At 44.2% G+C, this 21,244-nt stretch overlaps 1 protein-coding gene across 2 annotated transcripts in view; it reads right to left on the reverse strand.

Annotated features, from left to right (window-relative positions):
- SAMD4B (sterile alpha motif domain containing 4B) overlaps positions 1 to 1,891 on the reverse strand; it is a gene marked incomplete at both ends in the record, with an annotated part of 47,761 nt that extends 45,870 nt beyond the window's left edge. For both annotated transcript variants that reach the window (XM_080704579.1, XM_080704580.1), the window contains one exon: positions 1,696 to 1,891. In XM_080704579.1, coding sequence (XP_080560705.1) covers positions 1,696 to 1,891 — 196 coding nt within the window. The remainder of the gene's footprint in view (positions 1 to 1,695) is intronic.
- Positions 1,892 to 21,244: the final 19,353 nt, after the last annotated feature.

Genomic DNA, 21,244 nt, shown 5'->3' on the forward strand with positions numbered 1-21,244 from the left:
ACTTGGCTTGTCAGGGTTCAGTGTTAACTATTATTATGAAAAAAGTGGAAGAGTGAGGTGAATAATTTGGATTCACTCTGGAGCCCCAGTCCCCTTCCCAACTAGCTTTCAGGTATCTACTACCTTCTTCTGTGGCTTCCCTCTTCCACTATTACTTGTGTCACTAGCTCTCCCTCTATCCCTGTAGAGGCCCAGAAGGCCAGAGAGGCTTTAGCAGTGGCCCTTGAGACTATTCTCTGGCTTGACTCCTGTCTGTAACTGAGGATGTAGGGACAGGTTGTACTGAAGCCTGGCTCACCCATCCAAATGCCAACCTCATGGAACATAGAATGCCTCTCTTCAGGTGCTTAGAGAACTGATATGAAGGACTATGTTTAAATTCAAAACTCTGAAGCTATTTATGCCTTGAGTCCAAAATACCTTTGGGGATAAAGTATAGTAAAGAATGACTTGTTAATTTTGACAGACTTCTGAAATTTCCTCCTAGCTATGATATCCCGGAGCTTGAAAAGTAAGTTTTTGCTTACCTCCCATCCCTCTTTCATAGAAAATAACTAATCCATTCCTTTCAGCTGTCCACATAAGCTACCCTATATGATCCTTCCTGTTATGGGCAGTGCTCAGTTTGTGATCCCTTCACTCTGGGAGTCTCCATCCCACACCTGAGGATATCTGGCAACAGCCTCAGGAGACCCAAGATGATGGCTTGGGACTCCATAATCCCCAACAAGAATAAAACCCATGTTTGTTTGTTTTTTTTTTCCTTCTTTTTTTGGGGATACTGGAGATAGAACCCAGGGCTGTTTTACCACTGAACTACACATCCAACCCCTCTGTCCCCCCTTCTCCTGTTTTTGGTTATAGGTACTGAACCCAGGGGCATTCTACCTCTGGGCTAGATCCTCCAGCCCTATTTTATTTTGAAATAGTCTCACTAAATTGCCAAGGATCTCCCTAGGTTGCTGAGATTAGTCTTGAACCTGCTGAGCCTCTTTGTCTCAGCCTCCTAAGTACTGGGACTGCAGGCATGCACCACTACACCTGGCACCCCCAGTCTTTTTTTTTTTTTTTTTTTTTTGGTGGTAATGTGGATGGAACCCTTCTACCTTCAGGCTACACTCCCAGACCTATTTTATATTTTATTTGGAAACAGGGTCTCTTAAGCCAGCAAGGCTGGCTTTGAACCTGCATGATCCTCTTGTCTCCGCCTCCCAAGCGCGGGATTTATAAGCATGCACCTTCCGACCCCCCCCACTCCTTTTTTTTTTTTTTTTGCAGGTCTGGGGATGGAATCCAGTGGCATTCGACCTCCGAGCTATACCCCCCGCCCAATTTATTCTTTATTTTGAAACCGGGTCTCATTGAGTTGCAGAGGGCCTCACTAAGTAGTTGAGGCTGTCCGCGAACCACGATCCTCCAGTCTCAGCCTCCGGAGTGCTGGGATTACAAGTGTGAGCCACCATGCCCAGCTGTTCCACCACTCTTTTTTGAGACAGGATCTCACTAAGTGCTGAGGCTGGCCCCGAATTTTACAATCCTTCTGCCTCAGCCGCCCAAGTAGTTAGAAATCATACGTGTGTACTCTGCTAACACCCACATTTCTAGGCACCACTACTGACTGGCCTCCTTGGGCATGTGACATCTGTTCCAAGTCTCCCTTCTGTTGCAATCCCACCTCTAGGGGCAGAGACTCACCAGCACTGTTGGCCTCCGACTCCAGAAGGTGAATGTCACTGCAGTCCGCCAGTGAGTGCTCCAGGCAGAGCTGCAGGAAGCGGGCCTGGGTACGGGTGACCCGCTTCAGAAGTGACAGCAGGGCCACTGTCTGCTCACACTCATTCCAGCCCTTGAACCAGCCAGCAAGGATGCCCACCTGGTCTCGGAACATCATGGTGCCGGGTCTGGGGCCAGGGTGGGGGGGACGGCGGTGGCAAGGGCCAGCGCCGTCACATGGTCTCGGCTCTGGGCTCCTGTTACCTCTCCCCTGAAGGCCAGGGCTTGAGGATGTTCCCTGGCGTGGTGGCAACGGGTGGTGGGGGAAGGAGGGAACCTGCTCACATCGGGGGAGGTCTTGGTCCAGCCACACCTCTCCAGGTTCCTGGAAAAGGAAGCAAAGGGATCAGAGAGAATAAAATGGCTGAAGTGATCCTAGTCAGTGTGAGCTGAGGCAGGGCATAGAAGCCTCATGCCTTACTCTCTAAGGGTGTGTTCTGAGGAGATCCAGGGAGAAAGGTGAAGTCAACACCAGACAATAAATCAATTTCCTGTCAAACTCCAAATTCAGAGAAAAGGCAGCGGTGCTTAGAGGCCCACCCCAGAGACTATGAAGATGCTGCCTCTCACACCTGGCTGTCATTGAGCAAATGGAGGAAGATTTAAAGCAGCGTAAGTTGGGAAGATTTTTCAGAAAAAGGAAATGAGAGGCTGTGCATTATGGGAATATATCTGAATTAACAGAGTTCTAGCTCAAGGTGATATAACTAAGCAGACATGACATGTGACCCCCAATACATCTCCTAACCTTGTTGGTCTCTAGACATTCCTTCCAAGAGCTCAGACAGTGACTACTCACCTGCTAAAATGACCCTAAGGGATCCTTACTTAATTACTTCGAGCTAAACCCACAAGGCTTGGTCAGGGGTGAAGAGTGGGTTAGTGACTCTGGTGGAGATCTCAGGTATGCAGATTGCTATCTGATCGCTAACCGGTTGGACAGCTGCCAGCCCCTGGGTGTGGGACTGGACAAAGGCCTTTTTAAAGATCACCAACAGGCTGAGGGGATCTCCCTCACTGCAATCCAGCTTTCATACTCTGGAAAAGGCACAGTTGTGATCTCTAAGAGCCCACCTATCTCTACTGTAAAATGTAGCCCTCTTCATCTTCTGAAGTCTTCTTTAGACCCAAGTATGAGCAGACAGTGGTCCTGCTAGGTTGGGAAGTCCCTTGGCTTCTGGAACACCAGCCTGTCATTTAAATCCCCTCAAGCCAAGAGAATACCAAACTGAGGGGAAGAGAAGAAATTTAAAAAAAAAAAAAATCAAAGACCCCCAAGCAAAAAATTCCAAACTCCTCTCTTAGGCAGAAAGAAACTCTGTAAAAGTTATTTCCTCTGGGCAAACCACAGATCTGTTCCCTAGCTGACTGGTTTCTGGACACTAACCTGAATCCTTTTTCTAAGCGTCTTGAGCTCCAGGTCTCCACTTACACCCAACCCTTACTGCCCTCCTCCACGCATTTCTTTTGCCACCTGTGCCCTTGGCTCAATCCTCAAACAACATTCAGCTTCAATCCCTCTGGCTGCCAAAGGCCTGAGGGTCCCTGGACCAAGAGCTGTATAGAAAGACCCACTGAACCTGTTGTACTCAGGCCTTAGGGAGCTACTCCATTCTCCCTGAACTGCCACGTCCCTCCTGAGGAGGGCTGTGACTTGCCTCACAGATCCCATAGGATCCCTAAACAGCAAACTAGCATAGCTGTCAATCCCTCTGGATTTCAGAAGTAGGGAAAGGTGTGAGAAAAAAAATAAAACCTTGTTCCAGGTAAACATGTCTCTCAGAAATATTTAAAGAAAAAATGAGATGTCAACTCTCTGGCTTAAAATTATTCAATCACTTCCCATTGCACTTAACAAACTTTATTTTCTTGTAGTACTGGAGATTGACCCAGGGAAATTCTACCTCAAATCTATGCCCCCAACCCTATTTTACTTTATTTTTTATCCTTTTACTGGTGCATCATAGTCTCACATCATTGTGTAGTTCATAGTGATGGTGACACACATGCACAGAGCACTTGATGGGCTCCCCCACTTTTTTTTTTTTTTTTTTGCAGTACTAGGGATTGAATTTAGGGGCATTCTACCTTCGAGCTACACCTCCAGCCCCAGTTTTTATTCTTTATTTTGAAACAAGGTCTTACTAGGTTGCAGAGGGCCTAAGTAGCTGAGGCTATCTGAAAACCTTGATCCTCCTATCTCAGCCTCCCAAGTACTAGGATTACAAATGTGCACCACCACGCCAGCTTCCCCTCCCCCTCACTGTATGTATGTATGTATGTATGTATGTATGTATGTATGTATTTTGAACTAGGGATTGAACCCAGGAACATTCTACCTCCAATCTACACCCTCAACCCAATTTTATTTTATTTTTGGTACTGGGGATGGGACCCAGGGACATTCTACCTCTGAGCTACAACCCAACCCTATTTTTATTCTTTATTTTGAAACAGGGTCTTCCTGAGTTGTAAAGAACCTTACTAAGTAGCTGAGGCTGTTCACGAACTACAATCCTCCTGTCTCAGCCTCCCAAAATGCTGGAATTACAAGAGTGTGCAACCACACCTGGCCTGATTTTATTTCTTATTTGGAAACAAGATCTCGCTAGATTTCTAGAAGTCTTGCTACATTGCTGAGGGTGTCCTTAAACCTGCAATCCTCCTGTCTTAGCCTCCCAAGTGCTGGGATTACAGGCATGTGCCATTATGCCCAGCAGTACTGGAGATGGAACACATGGGCATTCTACTTCTGAGCCACACCACAAGCCATATTTTTTATTCCTTATTTTTTGTTTTTGTGGTACTGGGGATGGAACCCAAGCGGATTCTACCTCCAAGTTACACCCCCAGCCCTATATTTTAATTCATTTTTATTTTGGTGGTACTGGGGGTGGAACCCAGGGGCTTTTCTACCTCCAGGCTATACTCTCAAACCTATTTTATATTTTATTTGGAAACAGGGTCTCACTAAGTTGCTGAGAGCCTAAGTAGCTGAGGCTGGCTTCGAACCTGTGCGATCCTCCTGTCTCAGCCTCCCAAGTGCTAGGATTACAAACATGCGCCACCACGCCTGGCTAATTTTTTAGTTTGAAACAGGGTCTCACTGAGTTGCAAAGGACCTCACTAAGTGGCTGAGGCTGCCAACAAACTGTGATCCACCTGTCTTAGCCTCCCAAATGCTGAGATTACAAGTGTGTGCCACCCCACCTGGCTTATTCTTTTTTTTTTTTTTTTTTTTAAAGCAGGATCTCACTGAGTTGCAAAGGGCCTAAGTAGCTGAAGCTACCTGTGAACCACAATCCTCCTGTCTCAGCCCCCCCAAATATTGGGATTACAGGTGTGTGCTACCACACCCAGCTTTTATTTATGTTTTTGAAACAGGGTCTCACTTGGTTGGTGAGAGTCCCATTACTCGCTGTCTTTGAATTTGTAATCCTCCTGACTCAGTCTCCTAAGTAGTAGGATTACTACTGATAAGTAGTAATACTGGTAATACTGGTAAATAGGTCTGGGAGTATAGCCTAGAAGTAGAAATGCCCTTGGGCTCCACCCCCAGTACCACACACACACACAAAAAAGTAAGTGTGAGCCACCAGGCCTGCTCACACTTGGGATTTCTATAGCCCTGGGGGGAAAAGATAACAGAAAAAAATGGCCCATAGGATGGTGAAAGGATTTGGAAACTGTCTTAAAAGAAGACTTCAAAGGTACTAAGGAAATTTCCCTTGGGGAGAGAGAAGACTCAAGGGAACAGCATAACTGACTTAAGACATAGCTCACAGAATAGGAATTAGATTGGTTCTTTTACTATAAAGGCGAGAACCAAGTTACATGGTTCTATGTGAAAGGCAACGTGGGAAATGTTTGAAGTCAAAATTCAGTTCTAGCTGGGCGTGGTGGCACACACTTGTAATCCCAGTATTTGGGAGGCCGAGACAGGAGGACTGGGGTTTACGGACAGCCTCAGCTACTTAGTGAGGTCCTTTGCAACTCAGTGAGACCATTTCAAAATAAAGAATAAAAATAGGGCTGAGGGTGAAGCTCAGGGGTAGAATGCCCCTGAGTTCCATCCCCAGTACCGCAAAAAAAAAAAAAAAAAAAAAAAGAAAAAGAAAAAAAACAGTTCTCACAAATTCAGTTGATTTTGGAGTTAGTCTTCTCTAAAACATGTGAGAGGGGCGGGTATGCTGGCGCTCACTTGTAAACCAGCATTCGGGAGGCTGAGACCAGAGGATCATGGTTCGCAGACAGCCTCAGCTACTTAGGCCCTCCGCAACTTAGTGAGACCGTGTTTCAAAATAAAGAATAAAAAGTAGGTCAGGGATGTAGCTTGGAGGTCAAAATCCCCTGGGTTTCATTCACAGACCAACCAACCAATATGTGAAATAGGAATCTGGCCTGGGTCAGACATGACACATAGGTTTTACCTCACCGATTAAATCCAATTGATTGGCAGTTGCTGCCTGGAGTATTATGATGAAGATACCAAAGGAATTAAGCAATGACAATATTCATCAATGGAAAATAATAAACTGGATCAGACTCCACATTAAACAATATTTAAAAATATAGCCAGGCCAGGCATGGTGGCACACACTTGTAATCCCAGCATTTGGGAGGCTGAGACAGGAGTATTGTGATTCATGGACAGCCTCAGCTACTTAGTGAGGCCCTTTGCAATTTAGTGAGACCCTGTTTCAAAATAAAGAATAAAAATAGGGCAGGAGCCAGGCGTGGTGAAGCACACTTGTAATCCCAGCGCTTGGGAGGCTGAGACAGGAGAATTGCACAGGTTTGAAGCCAGCCTCAGCTACTGAGTGAGGCTCTAAGCAACTTAGTGGGACCCTGTTTCTAAATAAAGTATAAAATAGGTCTGGGAGTATGGCCTGGAAGTAGAAAAGCTGTTGGGCTCCACCTCCAGCGACCCCCCCACACACACACAATAGGGCAGGAGGTGTACCTTAGAGGCTGAATGCTCCTGGGTTCCATTCCCAGACCCCACAAAAAAAAAAAAAAAAAAAAAAAAGCCTTATAAATTCCTTATGTATCTTCTTTGTGTGTGTGTGTGTGGTACTGGGGGTACCCAGGGGCTTTTCTACCTCCAGGCTATACTCCCAGTCCTATTTTATACTTTATTTGGAAACAGGGTCTAAATTGCTGAGAACCTCACTCAGTAGCTGAAGCTGGCTTCGAACCTGTGCAATCCTTCTGTCTCAGCCCCCCAAGTGCTGGGATTACAAGTGTGTGCCACCACACCTGGCTCCCTTATATATCTTACATATGAATGTCTATATTTGTGTAATGTGTAGAAGTATAAACCCTTTTAAGACTGTTACCTTGGACTGGTTACCTTGGAGAGGCAAGAATTACTAACTATATGATTTTATATTTTTCACTAGTTGCAAATGAACACTTTTTTTCTTTTTGTGGTATTGGAGATTGAAACCAAGGGCAGAAATTCTGCCTCTGAGCTATACTTCCAGCCCTATTTTATTTTACATACTTACTTTATTGTGGCACTGAGGATTGAACCTAGGGACATTCTACTTCTGAGCTAAACCCCACCCCCTTTTTATCTTTTTCTGAAACAGTCTCTCTAGGTTGCAGACTCAGCAACTAAGTGGCTGAGGTTGGTCTTGAACTTATGATCCTCATGTTTTAGGCTCCCAAGTACTGGGATTACAGGTGCACACCACCATGCCTGGGTTTTGAAACAGGACTTTGCTAAGGCTGGCTGAGAATCTGTGATCCTCCTGTCTCCTATGTACTGATTATAGGATTACAGGCACGTGCCCCCATACCAGGCTTATTTTTGCAATTTTTTTTCCCCCTGTGGTACTAGGGATGGAACCCAGGAGCATTCTACCTCCGAGCTACATCCTCAGCCCTATTTTTTCTTTCTTTCTTTTATTATTTTTTTGCGGGTCTGGGGATGGAACCCAGGGGCATTCGACCTCCAAGCTACAGCCCCTGCCCTATTTTTTATTCTTTCTTTTTCCTTTCTTTTTTTCTTTCTTTCTTTCTTTCTTTTTTTTTTTTTTTTTGGTGGTACTGGGGTTCCTGGAAACCCTTCTACCTCCGGGCTATACTCCCAGACCTATTTTTATACTTTTTTATTTGGAAACAGGGTCAATCTTAAGCCAGCATGGCTGGCTTCGAACCTTTGCGATCCTCCTGTCTCCGTCTCCCAAGCGTGGGGATTACAAGCGTGTGCCACCATGCCCGGCCCTTTTATTCTTTATTTTGAAACCGGGTCTCACTGAGTTGCAAAGGGCCTCACTAAGTAGCTGAGGCTGTCCACGAACCGTGATCCTCCGGTCTCAGCCTCCCAAATGCTGGGATTACAAGTGTGCGCCACCACGCCCAGTTTATTCTTTATTTTGAAACATGGTCTTACTGAGTTCCAAAGGGTCTCACTAAATAGCTGAGCCTGTCTGTGAGCCCAATCTTCCTGTCTCAGTTTCCCAAATGCTGGGATTACAAGCATGTACCACCATGCCTGGCTATTTTTGTAATTCTTAAAGAATTTAACTTAAAAAAATTAAGGCTGCATTCTACTTCATGAGAAAGAGTACTGTAATTAATTATCAATGCTAGGCCTGGACACAGGGTGGATGAGTGGTATATCTCACATGCTTGAAAAAAATCAGCTTCCCTTCCCAGCTCCAGCATTTTGTGGCTTTCAGTATCAAGGAGGCAACAGCTGCCTCAACATAAGGAAGAATTTTAAAGTAATGTATCTGTCCAAGAATGGAACTGGCTGCCATGTGAGAAGGTAATGAGCCCCTGGCTGCTGGAAGTGGTCAAGCGGAGGCTGGATGAACATCCCTTGGGAGTGGGAGGGTTTCCTTCACTGGGTGGCAACACATACGATAAAAGGACAGATTACTATTTCAGAGGGAACATGTATGACAGGAGATTTGATATGCCAACAGCTTTTATAGCAGAAAAACGACCAAATCCACAAACAGACCAAGGTTGTGCATATTCTTTCCCATAAATTCTTTTATGCGGTTGTTACTTTTCCTAAGCAACAGCAATGTATCCCCAAAATAGGCTGTTGACTAAACACTAATCCGCTGCTTCTAGCAAAGCTTTGGGACACAGTGGGGTCTCAAACATGATGATTACCAGGCCAGGCTGAACAAGCAGGCTAGTGGTGACCAAAGCAAGTTGGAAAGTCCATAGCCTGTCTAAAGGGAGCGGTCACCGTTCAGCTCTAATCAACTGTTGCCATGTGGGAACATGGGTCTAGCATTATTAGATTTTTTTTTCTCTTGTGGTACTGGGGATTGAACCAGAGGCATTCTACCGCCAAACTACACTCCCAGCCCTAGCCCTACTTTCTTCTTCTTCTTCTTTTTCGGTACCAGGGGGATGTACTTCCAAGCTACACCCCCAGCCCTATTTTTTAGTCTTTTTATTTTCTGAAACAGGGTCTCAATGAATTGCAAAGGGCCTCACTGAGGCTGTCGGCAAACCATAATCCTCCAGTCTCAGCCTCCCGAATGATGAGATTACAAGCATGCACCACCAATGCTACTTGGCTTTATTCTTTATTTTTTGGTTGTATTTATTATTATTATTATTATTATTATTATTATTATTATTATTAGTGGTGGTACTGGGATTCCTGGAAACCCTTCTACCTCCGGGCTACACTCCCAGACCTATTTTATACTTTTTTCTTTTTTGGAAACAGGGTCTCTTAAAGCCAGCACAGCTGGCTTTGATCCTGCACGACCCTCCTGTCTCTGCCTCCCAAGCGCAGGGATTACAAGTGTGCTCCACCACATCCGGCTTTATTCTTTATTTTTAGAATAGTGTCTCAGCCGGGTGTGGTGGCACACACTAGTAATCCCAGCATGTTTGTAATCCCAGTATTCAGGAGGCTGAGACCCGAGGATCAAGGTTCGCAGACAGCCTCAGCTACTTAGGCCCTCTGCAACTCAGTGAGATCTAGTTTCAAAATAAAGAATAAAAAATAGGGGAGGGAGTGTAGCTTGGAGGTCAAATGCCCCTGGGTTCCATCACCAGACCCACAAAAACAAAACAAACAAACAAAAAAGTGTCTAAGTTGCAGAGGGCCTCACTAAGTAACTAAGGCTGGCTGAGAATCTGTGATTCTCCTGTCTCAGATCTCAAGTACTAGGATTACAAATGTGTGCCACCATGCCCAGCTTGTATTTATTAAATCTTTGACTTTTAAAAAGAAGAGCTGAAATCTGGCTTTTAAAATAAAATTCCTCTGTTTATTTATTTTTTTGGTGGTACTGGGGTCCCTGGAAACCCTTTTACCTCTGGGCTACACTCCCAGACCTATTTTATACTTTTTTTAAAATTTGGAAACAGGGTCTCATAAGCCAGCGCGGCTGGCTTCGAACCTGCGCCATCCTCCTGTCTCCGCCTCCCAAGCGCGGGGATTACAAGTGTGCGCCACCACACTTGGCAAATTCCTCTATTTTTTAATGTTGAAAACTAACTTACGTTGAAACCGCAATAGTGAACTACTACACAGAATAAATAAACCTGTGGCCTGTGGTACACAGATAAGACCAGAAGTCTGCCAATTATCCCTCCCTAGGGCCTCTCAGATTTTTATGCCTTTAAGCCACCTACTGCTCAAGGAATATGACTAGTGGAGAGAGAGAATCTGGTGATGGAAGACACTTTGGCAAACTGCTGTAAATACTGGGGGCTTTAGGAAAAATGTCAGTTTTAAGACTGCACTGACCAAAAAATTAAAAAAGAAATCATCCTGAAAGGGAAGTATTCCCTCTGTCTTCAACAGAGAAGGATGCCATGTTTGGTCTGGATGATAACTGAAGAAGTAGCTTGGTTGGAGTTCCTTATATTGAAGGACTGGAGACCCTCAGCCACCTCTTTCCTGGATATTTAGCTATAGAGAAGAGGACCTGGATAAGGGATCAGAACCAACTATTCTAAGACATCTCATTGTGCTACCATCTTATTGTGACAAATTTGCTTGCCAAATATCTAATCTCACCTTCTGGTATCAGCATCATGAGTTCCCCCATGAGAATAGGTCTTTCTTGGTTCCAAAAATGGCCTGGCACATTAAAGTAAGGCCTGGACAAAGGATTTCTTCCTAGGTTTTTGCTTGGATTGACTATGGAAAATAAATTCTCCAATACTGGCTGCCACCTCTGCTACCTCATGCTAGAAGCCTGCTTCTGTAATCTTAGTCTTGGGAGGCTGAGATAGGAGGGGCACAGGTTAGGGCTAGCCTCAGCAACTTCGTGAGACCCTGTTTCAAAATAAAATAACAGGACTGGGGGTATCACTCAGAGGCAGAATGCCCATGGATTCAATCCCCAGTAAGCTCCATCTCCAACACTCACAGACTTATAAGGGGAGCAATAAGGAGACCTATTTACATAATTTGAAGACCTGGATCCACCTACCCTGAAGCCTCCTCACTGGCCCAAACTTTTCAGTTCCATAGAACATTACATTCTTTTTGGGTTAGAACTGTTTGAGTTTCTATTACTTAAAACAGTTGTGACCACTACCATACAAAACAGAATTCACTGTTGCTTTGGTTTTCTTGACCATGACCAAAAATGACTCTCTGCCTTTGAAGGAAGATAGGAGAGGGGAACCTAGAAGGCATATGTCTCTCAACAGCCCAGCAATATTGCTGTCACTTTGTCATACTTGGATCAAACAACCTTCTTAGGAAGCAACTACCAATCCTGGAAGTGAGAAATGATGCTAACAAAATAGCCAAGAGGTTCAAGGGAAAACTGCCCTCTGGGTTTCTCTGGGGCCCAACCAGGGAGAAGTGGTCCACAGACAGGAAATGCCCTGGAGGTTGGCAACCTCATTCAGAAACAGGACCTGGCTCAAATGCTGGTCCTCCTGTTGATACTTACTTGCTGTGTTAACCTTTGGCAAGTAACTCATTTTCTTTCTCAGTGAAGCTCCTTATAAGAATTAAATGAAACAATGTATATGACAATATTTAGCCTGGCAAGGTGGTCCAGTACCTGGCAGACTGAGACAGGAGGATCACAGGTTTTCTGCCAGCTTCATCTACTTAGTGAGGCCCTCTGCAACTTAGTGAGGTCCTGTTTCAAAATAAAGAATAAAAAGCCACGCATGCTGGTGCATGCTTATAATCCTAGTATTTGGGAGGCTGAGACAGGAAGATCACAGTTAGCGGGTAACATCAGCTACTTACTGAGACCCTTTAAAACTCAGTGTGACCCTATTTAAAATAAAGAATAAAAAATAGGGCTAGGGGTATAGTTCAGAGTAGAATGCTTCTGGGTTCCATCCCTAGTGCTGGAAAAAAAAATAAAAATAAAAAATAGGGAGCCAGGCATGGTGGTGCACACTTGTAATCCCAGTACTTGGGAGGCTAAGAAGGATCCAGATTCGTGGACAGCCTCCACTACTTAGTGAGGGCTTCTGTAACTTAGTGAGACCTTGTTTCAAAGTAAAGAATAAAAAATAGGACCGAGTTATAGTTCAGAGGTAGCCTGGGTTCAATCCCTAGTAATAAAAACAAAACAAAACAAACAAAAAAACCAACCTAGCATGATTCTCCAGGGTAACTTCACTTGATTCTAAAAAAAATTATTTTAAAGCTGGGTGTGGTGGCGCATGCTTGTAATCTCCACGCTTGGGAGGCTGAGACAGGAGGATGGCACAGGTTCGAAGCCAGCCTCAGCTACTTAGTGAGGCTCTCAGCAACTTAGTGAGACCCTGTTTCCAAATAAAGTATAAAATAGGTCTGGGAGTATAGCCTGGAGGTAGAAAGCCTCTGGGTTCCACCCCAGTACCACCCCCCCAAAAAAAACAAAAAACAAAAAACAACAACACTATTTTAGCTGGGTGAGGTGACACAGGCCTGTAATCCCAGTACTTAGAAGGTTGAGAAAGGAGGATCACTGGTTTGAGGACAGCCTCAGCAATTTAGTGAGACCTTGTTTCAAAATAAAAAATAAGGGCTGGGAGTGTACCTCAGAGGTAGAATGCCCCTGCATTCAATCCCCAGTATCACAAAAGCAAACAAAACACACACACAAACACGCAACTCTTTTAAAAAATACATGTCAAGCCAGGCATGGTAGTACATACCTATAATCCAAGTACAGGCTAAAACAGGAGGAGTGCAGGTTCAAAAACAGCCTCAGCAACCTAGTAAGACTTTCTTTTTTGTTGTTGTGGCACTGGGGATTGAGCCCAGGGGCACTCTATGTCTGAGCTATACTCCCAGCCCTATTTTAGTTTTCTTTTTTCTTTTTTTTAATTTTGAAACAGGGTCTCACTAGGTTGATGAGAGTCTCACTACTTGCTGAGGCTGTCTAAAAACCTGTGCTCCTCCTGTCTTATTCTCCCAAATACTGGGATTACAAGCATGTGCCACCATGTCTGGCTCCCTAGCAAGACTTTCTAAACAAAAATAAAAAAACGGCTGGGGGTGTAGCTCAGAGGTAGAACACCCTGGATTTAATCCCTAGTACCAAAATAAGTAAATTAATCAAATAGATGTGTAGAGCTAGGGGTATGGCTCAGTAGTAGAGCACTTGACTGGCATGTATAAGACCCTGAATTTGATCCCCAGTACCCTATTTTTTATTCTATATTTTTTGAACAGGGTCTCATTAAATTGTGGAGGGCCTCACTAAGTAGCTGAGGCTGGCTGTGAACCTGAGATCCTCCTGTCTCAGCCTCCCAAGTAATGGGAGTACAAGCATATGCCATCATACCTGACTTCTTGCTTGCTTTTAAAAATGCTGCTGTTTGCCAGCGTGGTGGTGCACACTTGTAATCTCCGCACTCGGGAGGCGGAGACAGGAGGATTGCGCAGGTTCGAAGCCAGCCTTTCTGGCTTAAGAGACCGTTTCCAAATAAAATACAAAATAGGTATGGGAGTGTAACCCGGAGGTAGAAGGGTTCGATCTCCAGTACCACCCCCCCCCAAAAAAAAAAGCTGCAGTTTAGGTGGGTGTGGTGGCGCACACTTGTAATCCCAGCATTTGGTAGGCTGAGACAGGAAGATCGAGTTTCTCAGCCAGTCTCAGCTACTTAGTAAGGAGGCCCTTTGCAACTCAGTGAGACCCTATTTCAAAATAAAGAATAAAAAATAGGACTGAGGGGTATAGCTCGGAGGTAGAATGCCCTAGGGTTCCATCCCCAGTACCACAAAAACAAAAAAACAAACAAAAACCCTGCAGCTTTCTATAAATTCCCTCCCATTCCTAGAAAGTTAGACCTGGCCTACGTAGGCCCTCCCCCCTTTTATGGTGTTAACGATTGAAACCAGGGGCATTCTACCTCTGAGCTACATACCCAGTAGTATTTTTGCTTATTTAAGTATGGGGGATTGAACCCAGAGGTGTTCTACCTCTGAACTATACCTTCAGCCCCCTCCCCCCCTTTAAAATTGGGTCTTGCAAGGCCGGGCGTGGTGGTGCATGCTTGTAATCCCAAAATTCAGGAGGCTGAGACCAGAGGATCATGGTTCATGGACAGCCTAAGCTACTTAGGAAGGCCCTTCCCAATTCAGTGAGACTGGTTCAAAAATAAAAAGACTAAAAAAATAGGGCTGGGGGTGTAACTCAGAGGCACGATGCTCCTGGGTTCCATCCCCAGCACCGCAAAAATAAATAAATAAATAAATAAATAAATAAATAAATAAAATAAGTAAAAAGAAACAGGGTCTTGCTAAGTTGCTGAGGCTGGCCTCTCTGGCCTCCAACCTGTTATCCTCCTGTCTCAGCCTACCATACTGGGATTACAGGCATGAGCCACTACCTTTGGCTCTAAATATGGCCTTTAATGCCAACATCCCTGGATATATAAAGATGTCCTATCAGCCTTCCTGCCCATTCCTAGTTCTTCTACAGCACCTATCTAGGCCTTTGGGGAATACATTATTTCATGAACAAAATAAGAGGTTTATTACTTAAGGTTAAATCATTATCCTCTTCTGACAATAAAATGTCAGAAGCTAAAGGCGGCCAACATCTCTCTTACAAGAACCAACCATCATTTTCAGAAACGTAAAGTTTGTCCATGAAATTTGTATACTATTACCTCGGCATAGCAAGAGCCTTTTGTATAAATGGACTTGGAGAAAGGAAGGGGTGGAGGAGAGAAGCCAAGCAAGACACCCTGGAAAATAAGCATAGCACTAGGAGCTCTGGAAAACTCTGGAACTGAGAGGAAGCTGGTGTTTCTCTCCCCATTTCTGATCTGCAGACTCTTCCCCTGTAAAAGTCTACCTGCTGCTCTTTTCCCTTTTCTATACTTGTATTTTTACACTTGGAATGTAATCAACCTTTATAGATTCAAATATTACCTCTGTGGACAGCTCAGAATATTTCAAGTCATTTTTTATTCTTTACTCTTCCAGAAAATTCAGTCATTAGATACATGTGTATATGTGTTACTGGGGGTTGTATGTTGTGTTACCCAGGGTCATTCTACCTCCGAACTACAATCTCAGCCCTATTTTATTTTTATTTTGAAACAAGGTCTTCCTTGGTTGATGAGAGTCTCCCTACTTGCTAAGGCTGTCCTTGAACCAGTCCATGAGCCTGTCTCAGCCAACAAGTACTGAAATTACAGGTATACCACCATGCCCTGCTCAGTTATTAGATCTTAATAGTCTTTTTTTTCCCTTAATGTCAGTCAACCCTGTCCTTATTTCTCCCAAAACCCAAGTGACACTGAAACCAGACTGCTGGTTTGAAAATATAATTAACATACTACTTATTAACTTATAAAATTTCAGGCAAGATTGGTATGATGGCACACATTTGTAATCCCAGTACTTGGGAAGCTGAGACAGGAGGATCGCAGGTTTGTGGCCCAGCCTCAGCTACTTAGTGAAGCCCTCAGCAACTTAATGAGACCCTGTTTCAAAATAAAGAATAAAAAATAGTGCTGGGGGCATAGCTTGGAGGTAGAAATGTCCCTGGGTTTAATCCCTAGTACCACAAATAAAAAATTAAATATGTAAGTGATTCTACCTTGCTATGACTGTTTTCTCATCTGTAAACTGGGATTAATAAAAATACCTATTCAGCCAGGCGTGGTGGCGCATGCTTGTAATCCCAGTACCTGGGAGGCTTTGACAGGAGGATTGTGCAGGTTCAAAGCCAGCCTCAGCTACTGAGTGGAGGCTCTCAGCAACTTAATGAGACCCTGTTTCCAAATAAAAATATAAAATAGGTCTGGGAGTGTAGCCCAGAGGTAGAAGTCCCCTGGATTCCATCTCCAGCATCACCGAAAAATAAAAATACATGTACCTATTCAGCCGGGCATGGTGGCGCACACTTGTAATCCTAGCATTTGGGAGGCTGAAACTGGAGGATTGGAGTTCATGGACAGCCTCAGCTACTTAGTGAGGCCCTTTGCAATTTAGTGAGACTCTGTTTCAAAATAAAGAATAAAAAATAGGGCAGGGGGTGTAGCTTGGGGGCTGAATGTCCCTAGGTTCTATCCTAGACCTGCAAAAAAAAAGTACCTACTCTCACAAAATTGTGAGGTATAAATGACTTACCCTAGAATGCTCTCCCATCCCATCAAATCCTGTTTTTTCTACACTCAAGACACAATGGCTTCTGTTCACTACTAGCACCATATTCAAGCCACCATATTCTTTCTCATCTGGATGAATGGACTGCCTCCTAACCTGTCTTTCTGCTTCCATTCTCTCTCTCCGGGGGGAGGGCAGTACTGAGGATTGAACCCAGAGGTGCTCTATCACTGAGTTATACTCTCAGCCCCCCCCCCCCCTTTTTTGGTGGTAGTGGGGATGGAACCCTTCTCTGGGCTATACTCCCAGACCTATTTTTCTATTTTTTATTTGGAAACAGGGTCTCTTAAGTCAACGAGGCTGGCTTCGAACTGGCGCAATCCTCCTGTCTCCACCTCCCAAGCGCAGGGATTACAAGTGTGCGCCACCACACCCAGCTACCCCCAGCCCTTTTTGAGACAGTTTCATTAAATTGCCAAGGCTGGCCTCAACTTTTTATCTTCCTGCCTCAACCTCCAGAATTGCTAGGATTACAGGCCCATGGCATCTAGTGCCGGTGTCCATTCTTGCGTTTTCTTCCCCAAAACCAAAATGAACATCCCCCACTCCCCAAAAAAACCCTTCTAATGGCTTCCCAATCATCTTGGGTTCACAAGAGCCTCAACCTTCCTTGCCTCCCCAGCAGAAGAGAGCCTTTGATTATCATTAAGAGGTGTTTCTTCAAAGGTTGCAGCTGTTCCCAAGTTAGCCAGTGTAAGAGCCATGAGGGAGCCAGGCGTGGTGGCACACGCTTGCAATCCCAGCATTCAGGAGGCTGAGACTGGAGGATCGTGGTTCGCGGACAGCCTCAGCTACTTAGTGAGGACCTCCCCAACTTAGTGAGATCTTGTTTCAAAATAAGAAATAAAAAAAATAGGGCTGGGGGTGTAGCTCGGTGGTTGAATGCCCTGGGTTCCACCCCTACACCCTAAAAAAAAAAAAAAAAAAAAAAAAGAGCCCCGAGGGAAGAAAGGACTGTGGCTGTATTATTCACTGCTACATTTCCACATTCTAGCATAGTACCAGGAACATAGCTTGCTCTCAGAAAATATCTGTGAGTGGGTCATGGTGGTATACACCAATAATCTCAGTATTTGGGAGGTTGAGGAGATGGCAGGTTTGCAGCCAGCCTCAGGAACTTAGGCGCTCTGCAACTTAGTGAGACTCTCAGTAATCTAGTGAGTCTCTCAGTAATCTAGTGTTTCAAAATGATGAATAAAAAAGGCTGAGGGTGGTGGCGCACACTTGTAATCTTAGTGCTTGGGAGGCTGAGACAGGAGGATTGCACAAGTTTGAAACCAGCCTCAGGTACTTAGTAAGGCTCTCAGCAATTCAGTGAGACCATTTCCAAATAAAATAGAAAATAGGTCTGGAAGTATAGCCTGGAGGTAGAAAGCCTCTGGGTTCCATCCCCAGCATCACAAAAAAAAAAGGCTGGGGATATAACTCAGAGGCAGAATGCCCTTGGGTTCAACACACACACACACACACACACACACACACACACACACACACACACACACAACCACACACAAACACACACACACCCTATGATAAATTTCCCCATCCTACACTCATTTCTCTGCGTGTAATAATGCTTAACTTAGAACAAGCTACTCCCAGGTCTTCCCAATTGATGCCTTTCATCTTTCTGGTTCATCAGATTCAACTGTCACCTCAAAGAGGAAATTTCTGATTACAATGTCTACAGAGCCCCTGCCCTCTCTTTCACCTATGGTTTTATTTCCTTCATTGCATGCACCATGGATTTATTTGGTTTATTTGTTTTTAGTAATGGGGATTGAACTCAGGGTATTCTACCTCTGTACTACATTCCCAGCCATATTTTATTTTTTATTTTGAAACAGGGTATCACTAAGTTGCAGAGGGCCCTAAATTCCTGAAGCTGGCTGCAAACCTGCCATCTCTGTCCTCAGCCTCCCAAATACTGGGATTACATCATGTGCCCCATGCCCGGTTTATGGATTTTAGTGTTTATATATCCTCTTCTCATCAGAATATAAAGCTCCCTGGGATTCAGGACTTTGTTTTATTCTCTTTTATACCTCCAGTAACTGGAATAGTACATCTTTAAACTGCTTAATTATTTATTTCTGTGGAGTGAACCCAAGGACATTTTACCTCTGAGCTACATTCCCTGCTACACACACACACACACACACACACACACACACACACACACACTTATTTATTTTGTGGTACTGGGGATGGAACCCAGGGGCATTCTACCTCTGAGCTACACCCCAGCCCCCAGCCCCATTTTTATTCTTTACTTTGAAAGAGGGTCCTCACTGAGTCACAAAGGGCCTAAGTAGCTGAGGCTGTCCACAAACCGAGATCCTCCTGTTCAGCCTCCCGAATGCTGGGATTACAAGCATGAGCCACCACCCCCAGTTTATTTTATTTTTATTTTGAAACAGCGTCTCACTAGGTTGATGAGAGTTGTCTCACTACTTGCTGAGGCTGTCCTTAAACCTGAGATTAAACCTGAGATCCTCCTGTCTCAGCCTCCCAGGCACTGGAATTATAAGCATGCACTACCAGCCTAGCCTTAAACTGTTTAATGAGTGAGGGCAGACTGGAGACATCATAGCCTCTGAACTACACCTCCAGCCCTTTTATTCGACAAGTTTACGCTAAAACAAACAAAACTGCACTCAGAGAAACCTAAATCTCTTCCAAAGTTCTGAGCCCTGGAAACCTAAAGCTGAGGCGAACTTAACACCTGAACTCACTCTCTAAGATCACCATGCCAGGGTGACCACCTCATTTCTGCTTCTCATCATATGTTCTGATTCCAAAGGGAAGTATGGCAGCCGGGCGTGGTGGCGCATGCTTGCAATCCCAGCATTCGGGAGGCTGAGGCGGGAGGATCACGGTTCGAAGACAGCCTCAGCTACTACTTAGTGAGGCCCTTTGCAACTCAGTGAGACCCTGTTTCAAAATAAAGAATAAAAAAATAGGCTGGGGGTATAGCTCGGAGGTAGAATGCCCCTGGGTTCCATCCCCAGTACCGCAAAAAACAAAACAAAACAAAATAACAAAGGAAAGTATGGTTGGGTTAGCCATAAAATCTCTGAATCCAAACAATTACCAAGCAGAGAACGACTGGGACTAGGAAACAGTAAGGTGGTGAACTACCATCCACGTTTAAAAGGTCATGGGATAGAATCACAGTGCTATTTGACTCAGTAAGGAAGAGACAGAGTTCCAGAATACAGAACCTGAAACATGTCTCTAAGGATCTTTTGTCATCATCCTGGACTTACTTATTTTGGTACTGGGGATTAAACCCAGGGGTGTTCTGCCTCTGAGCTACAACACCAACCCTTTTTTTTTTTTTATTTTGAAATAGGGTCTCATTAAGCTGCTGAAGTCCTTACTAAATTGCTCAGGCTGGCCTCAAGCTTATGATCCTCCTATCATAGCCTCCCAAATACTGGGATTACAAGTATGTACCACCTCATCCAGCTTATCCTACACTTATTTAGGGAAGAGAGCTATTTCCAAGCTGTAACTCCCAGAAAAGAGTTCTTGTTCCACTGAGGTTGCTAATAAGTAGGATTTAAATCTGGGGTTGCTGGGAGCCATCTGTGTAATCATAAAGTAAGAAGCCTGTTGAGAGGCCAGGCGTGGTGGCGCACACTTGTAATCCCAGCATTCGGGAGGTGGAGACTGGAAGATCACAGTTCGCAGACAGCCTCAGCTACTCAGTGAGGCTCTTCACAACTCAGCGAGACACTGTTTCAAAAAAAAAAAAAAGGGGCTGGAGATACAATGCTCCTGGGTTCTATCCTCAGTACCACAAAAAAAAAAAAAAAAAGAAAAAAGAAAAAAAAAAAAAGAAGCCTGTTGAGGATGAAGCTAACTCAATGGGAAAGCAAGAGAAAACTGAGAACATTATTTTGAACTCCTAGATGTAGCTAAGTCTGAAGCCATTCTAGCTCTGAACTTTTCAGTAAAATGAGCCCAATGAATCCTCCACCCCTTTTGCAGTGTTAGGAATCAAAATCCCCTTATTAAACCACTTTGAGTGTGCATGTATGTCACTGTCAGCATGACTTACATTATGATGCACCAACAAAAGCATATTAAAAATAAAAATTGAGAAACCAGAATCAGCAAGAACAAACATACCCCACTTTGAGAAAAAGTCCTATTACTTGTGCTTTTAGAGTCCTAATACTTGCTATTTTTTGCTAATACTTAGCACTTACATGCAGGACATTGTTCTAAAGACTACACATATTAACTATTTAGTCCTCATAACATTTCTATGAAGTAGGATAGCATTATTACCTCATTTTTAAGCTGTGGAATTTAATGCCCAGAGAAGTTAAATAACTTGTCCTAGGTCACAACTGGTAAGGGATGATGTGGGATGCAAATCCTGTTTTGTCTCAAGAGTTTAAGTACCTAACTGCTATACTAAAATGCCCAATTGAAACCAATCCTATCTGAACAGACATTATAATGTTGGAATGGGCAGGGCCCACAGACCTTCTAATAGTCCCACCTGTCCTCTATTTCATCATATGTTCTGATGAATCCGAGTTGAAATGATAAAGGCAAAATACTTTAAGGGTGACTGGAAGAGAGTATGTATTCAATAAATAGTAGCCATTATTAATTACTTTAAGTGTAAATCACCAAAGTGTAGCTGGACAATACCATGCAAATGGAAAAGATCTGTCTTCTTTCATTTCTGTCCATAAGTGAACAGAAGCTAGATACCATGGGTATAGGATGAGGCAGCTTTTCTTGTGTGACCCACTGCTAGGGAAGAAACATTGTTCTAACTTTTTTTGTGTGTGTGTGGTCCTGGGGGTGGAACCCAGAGGCATTCTACCTCTGGGCTATACTCTCCCAGACCTATTTTATACTTTATTTGGA

The sequence above is a fragment of the Muscardinus avellanarius genome (genome assembly GCF_963383645.1).
Source record: "Muscardinus avellanarius genome assembly, chromosome: 10".
NCBI lineage: Eukaryota > Metazoa > Chordata > Mammalia > Rodentia > Gliridae > Muscardinus > Muscardinus avellanarius.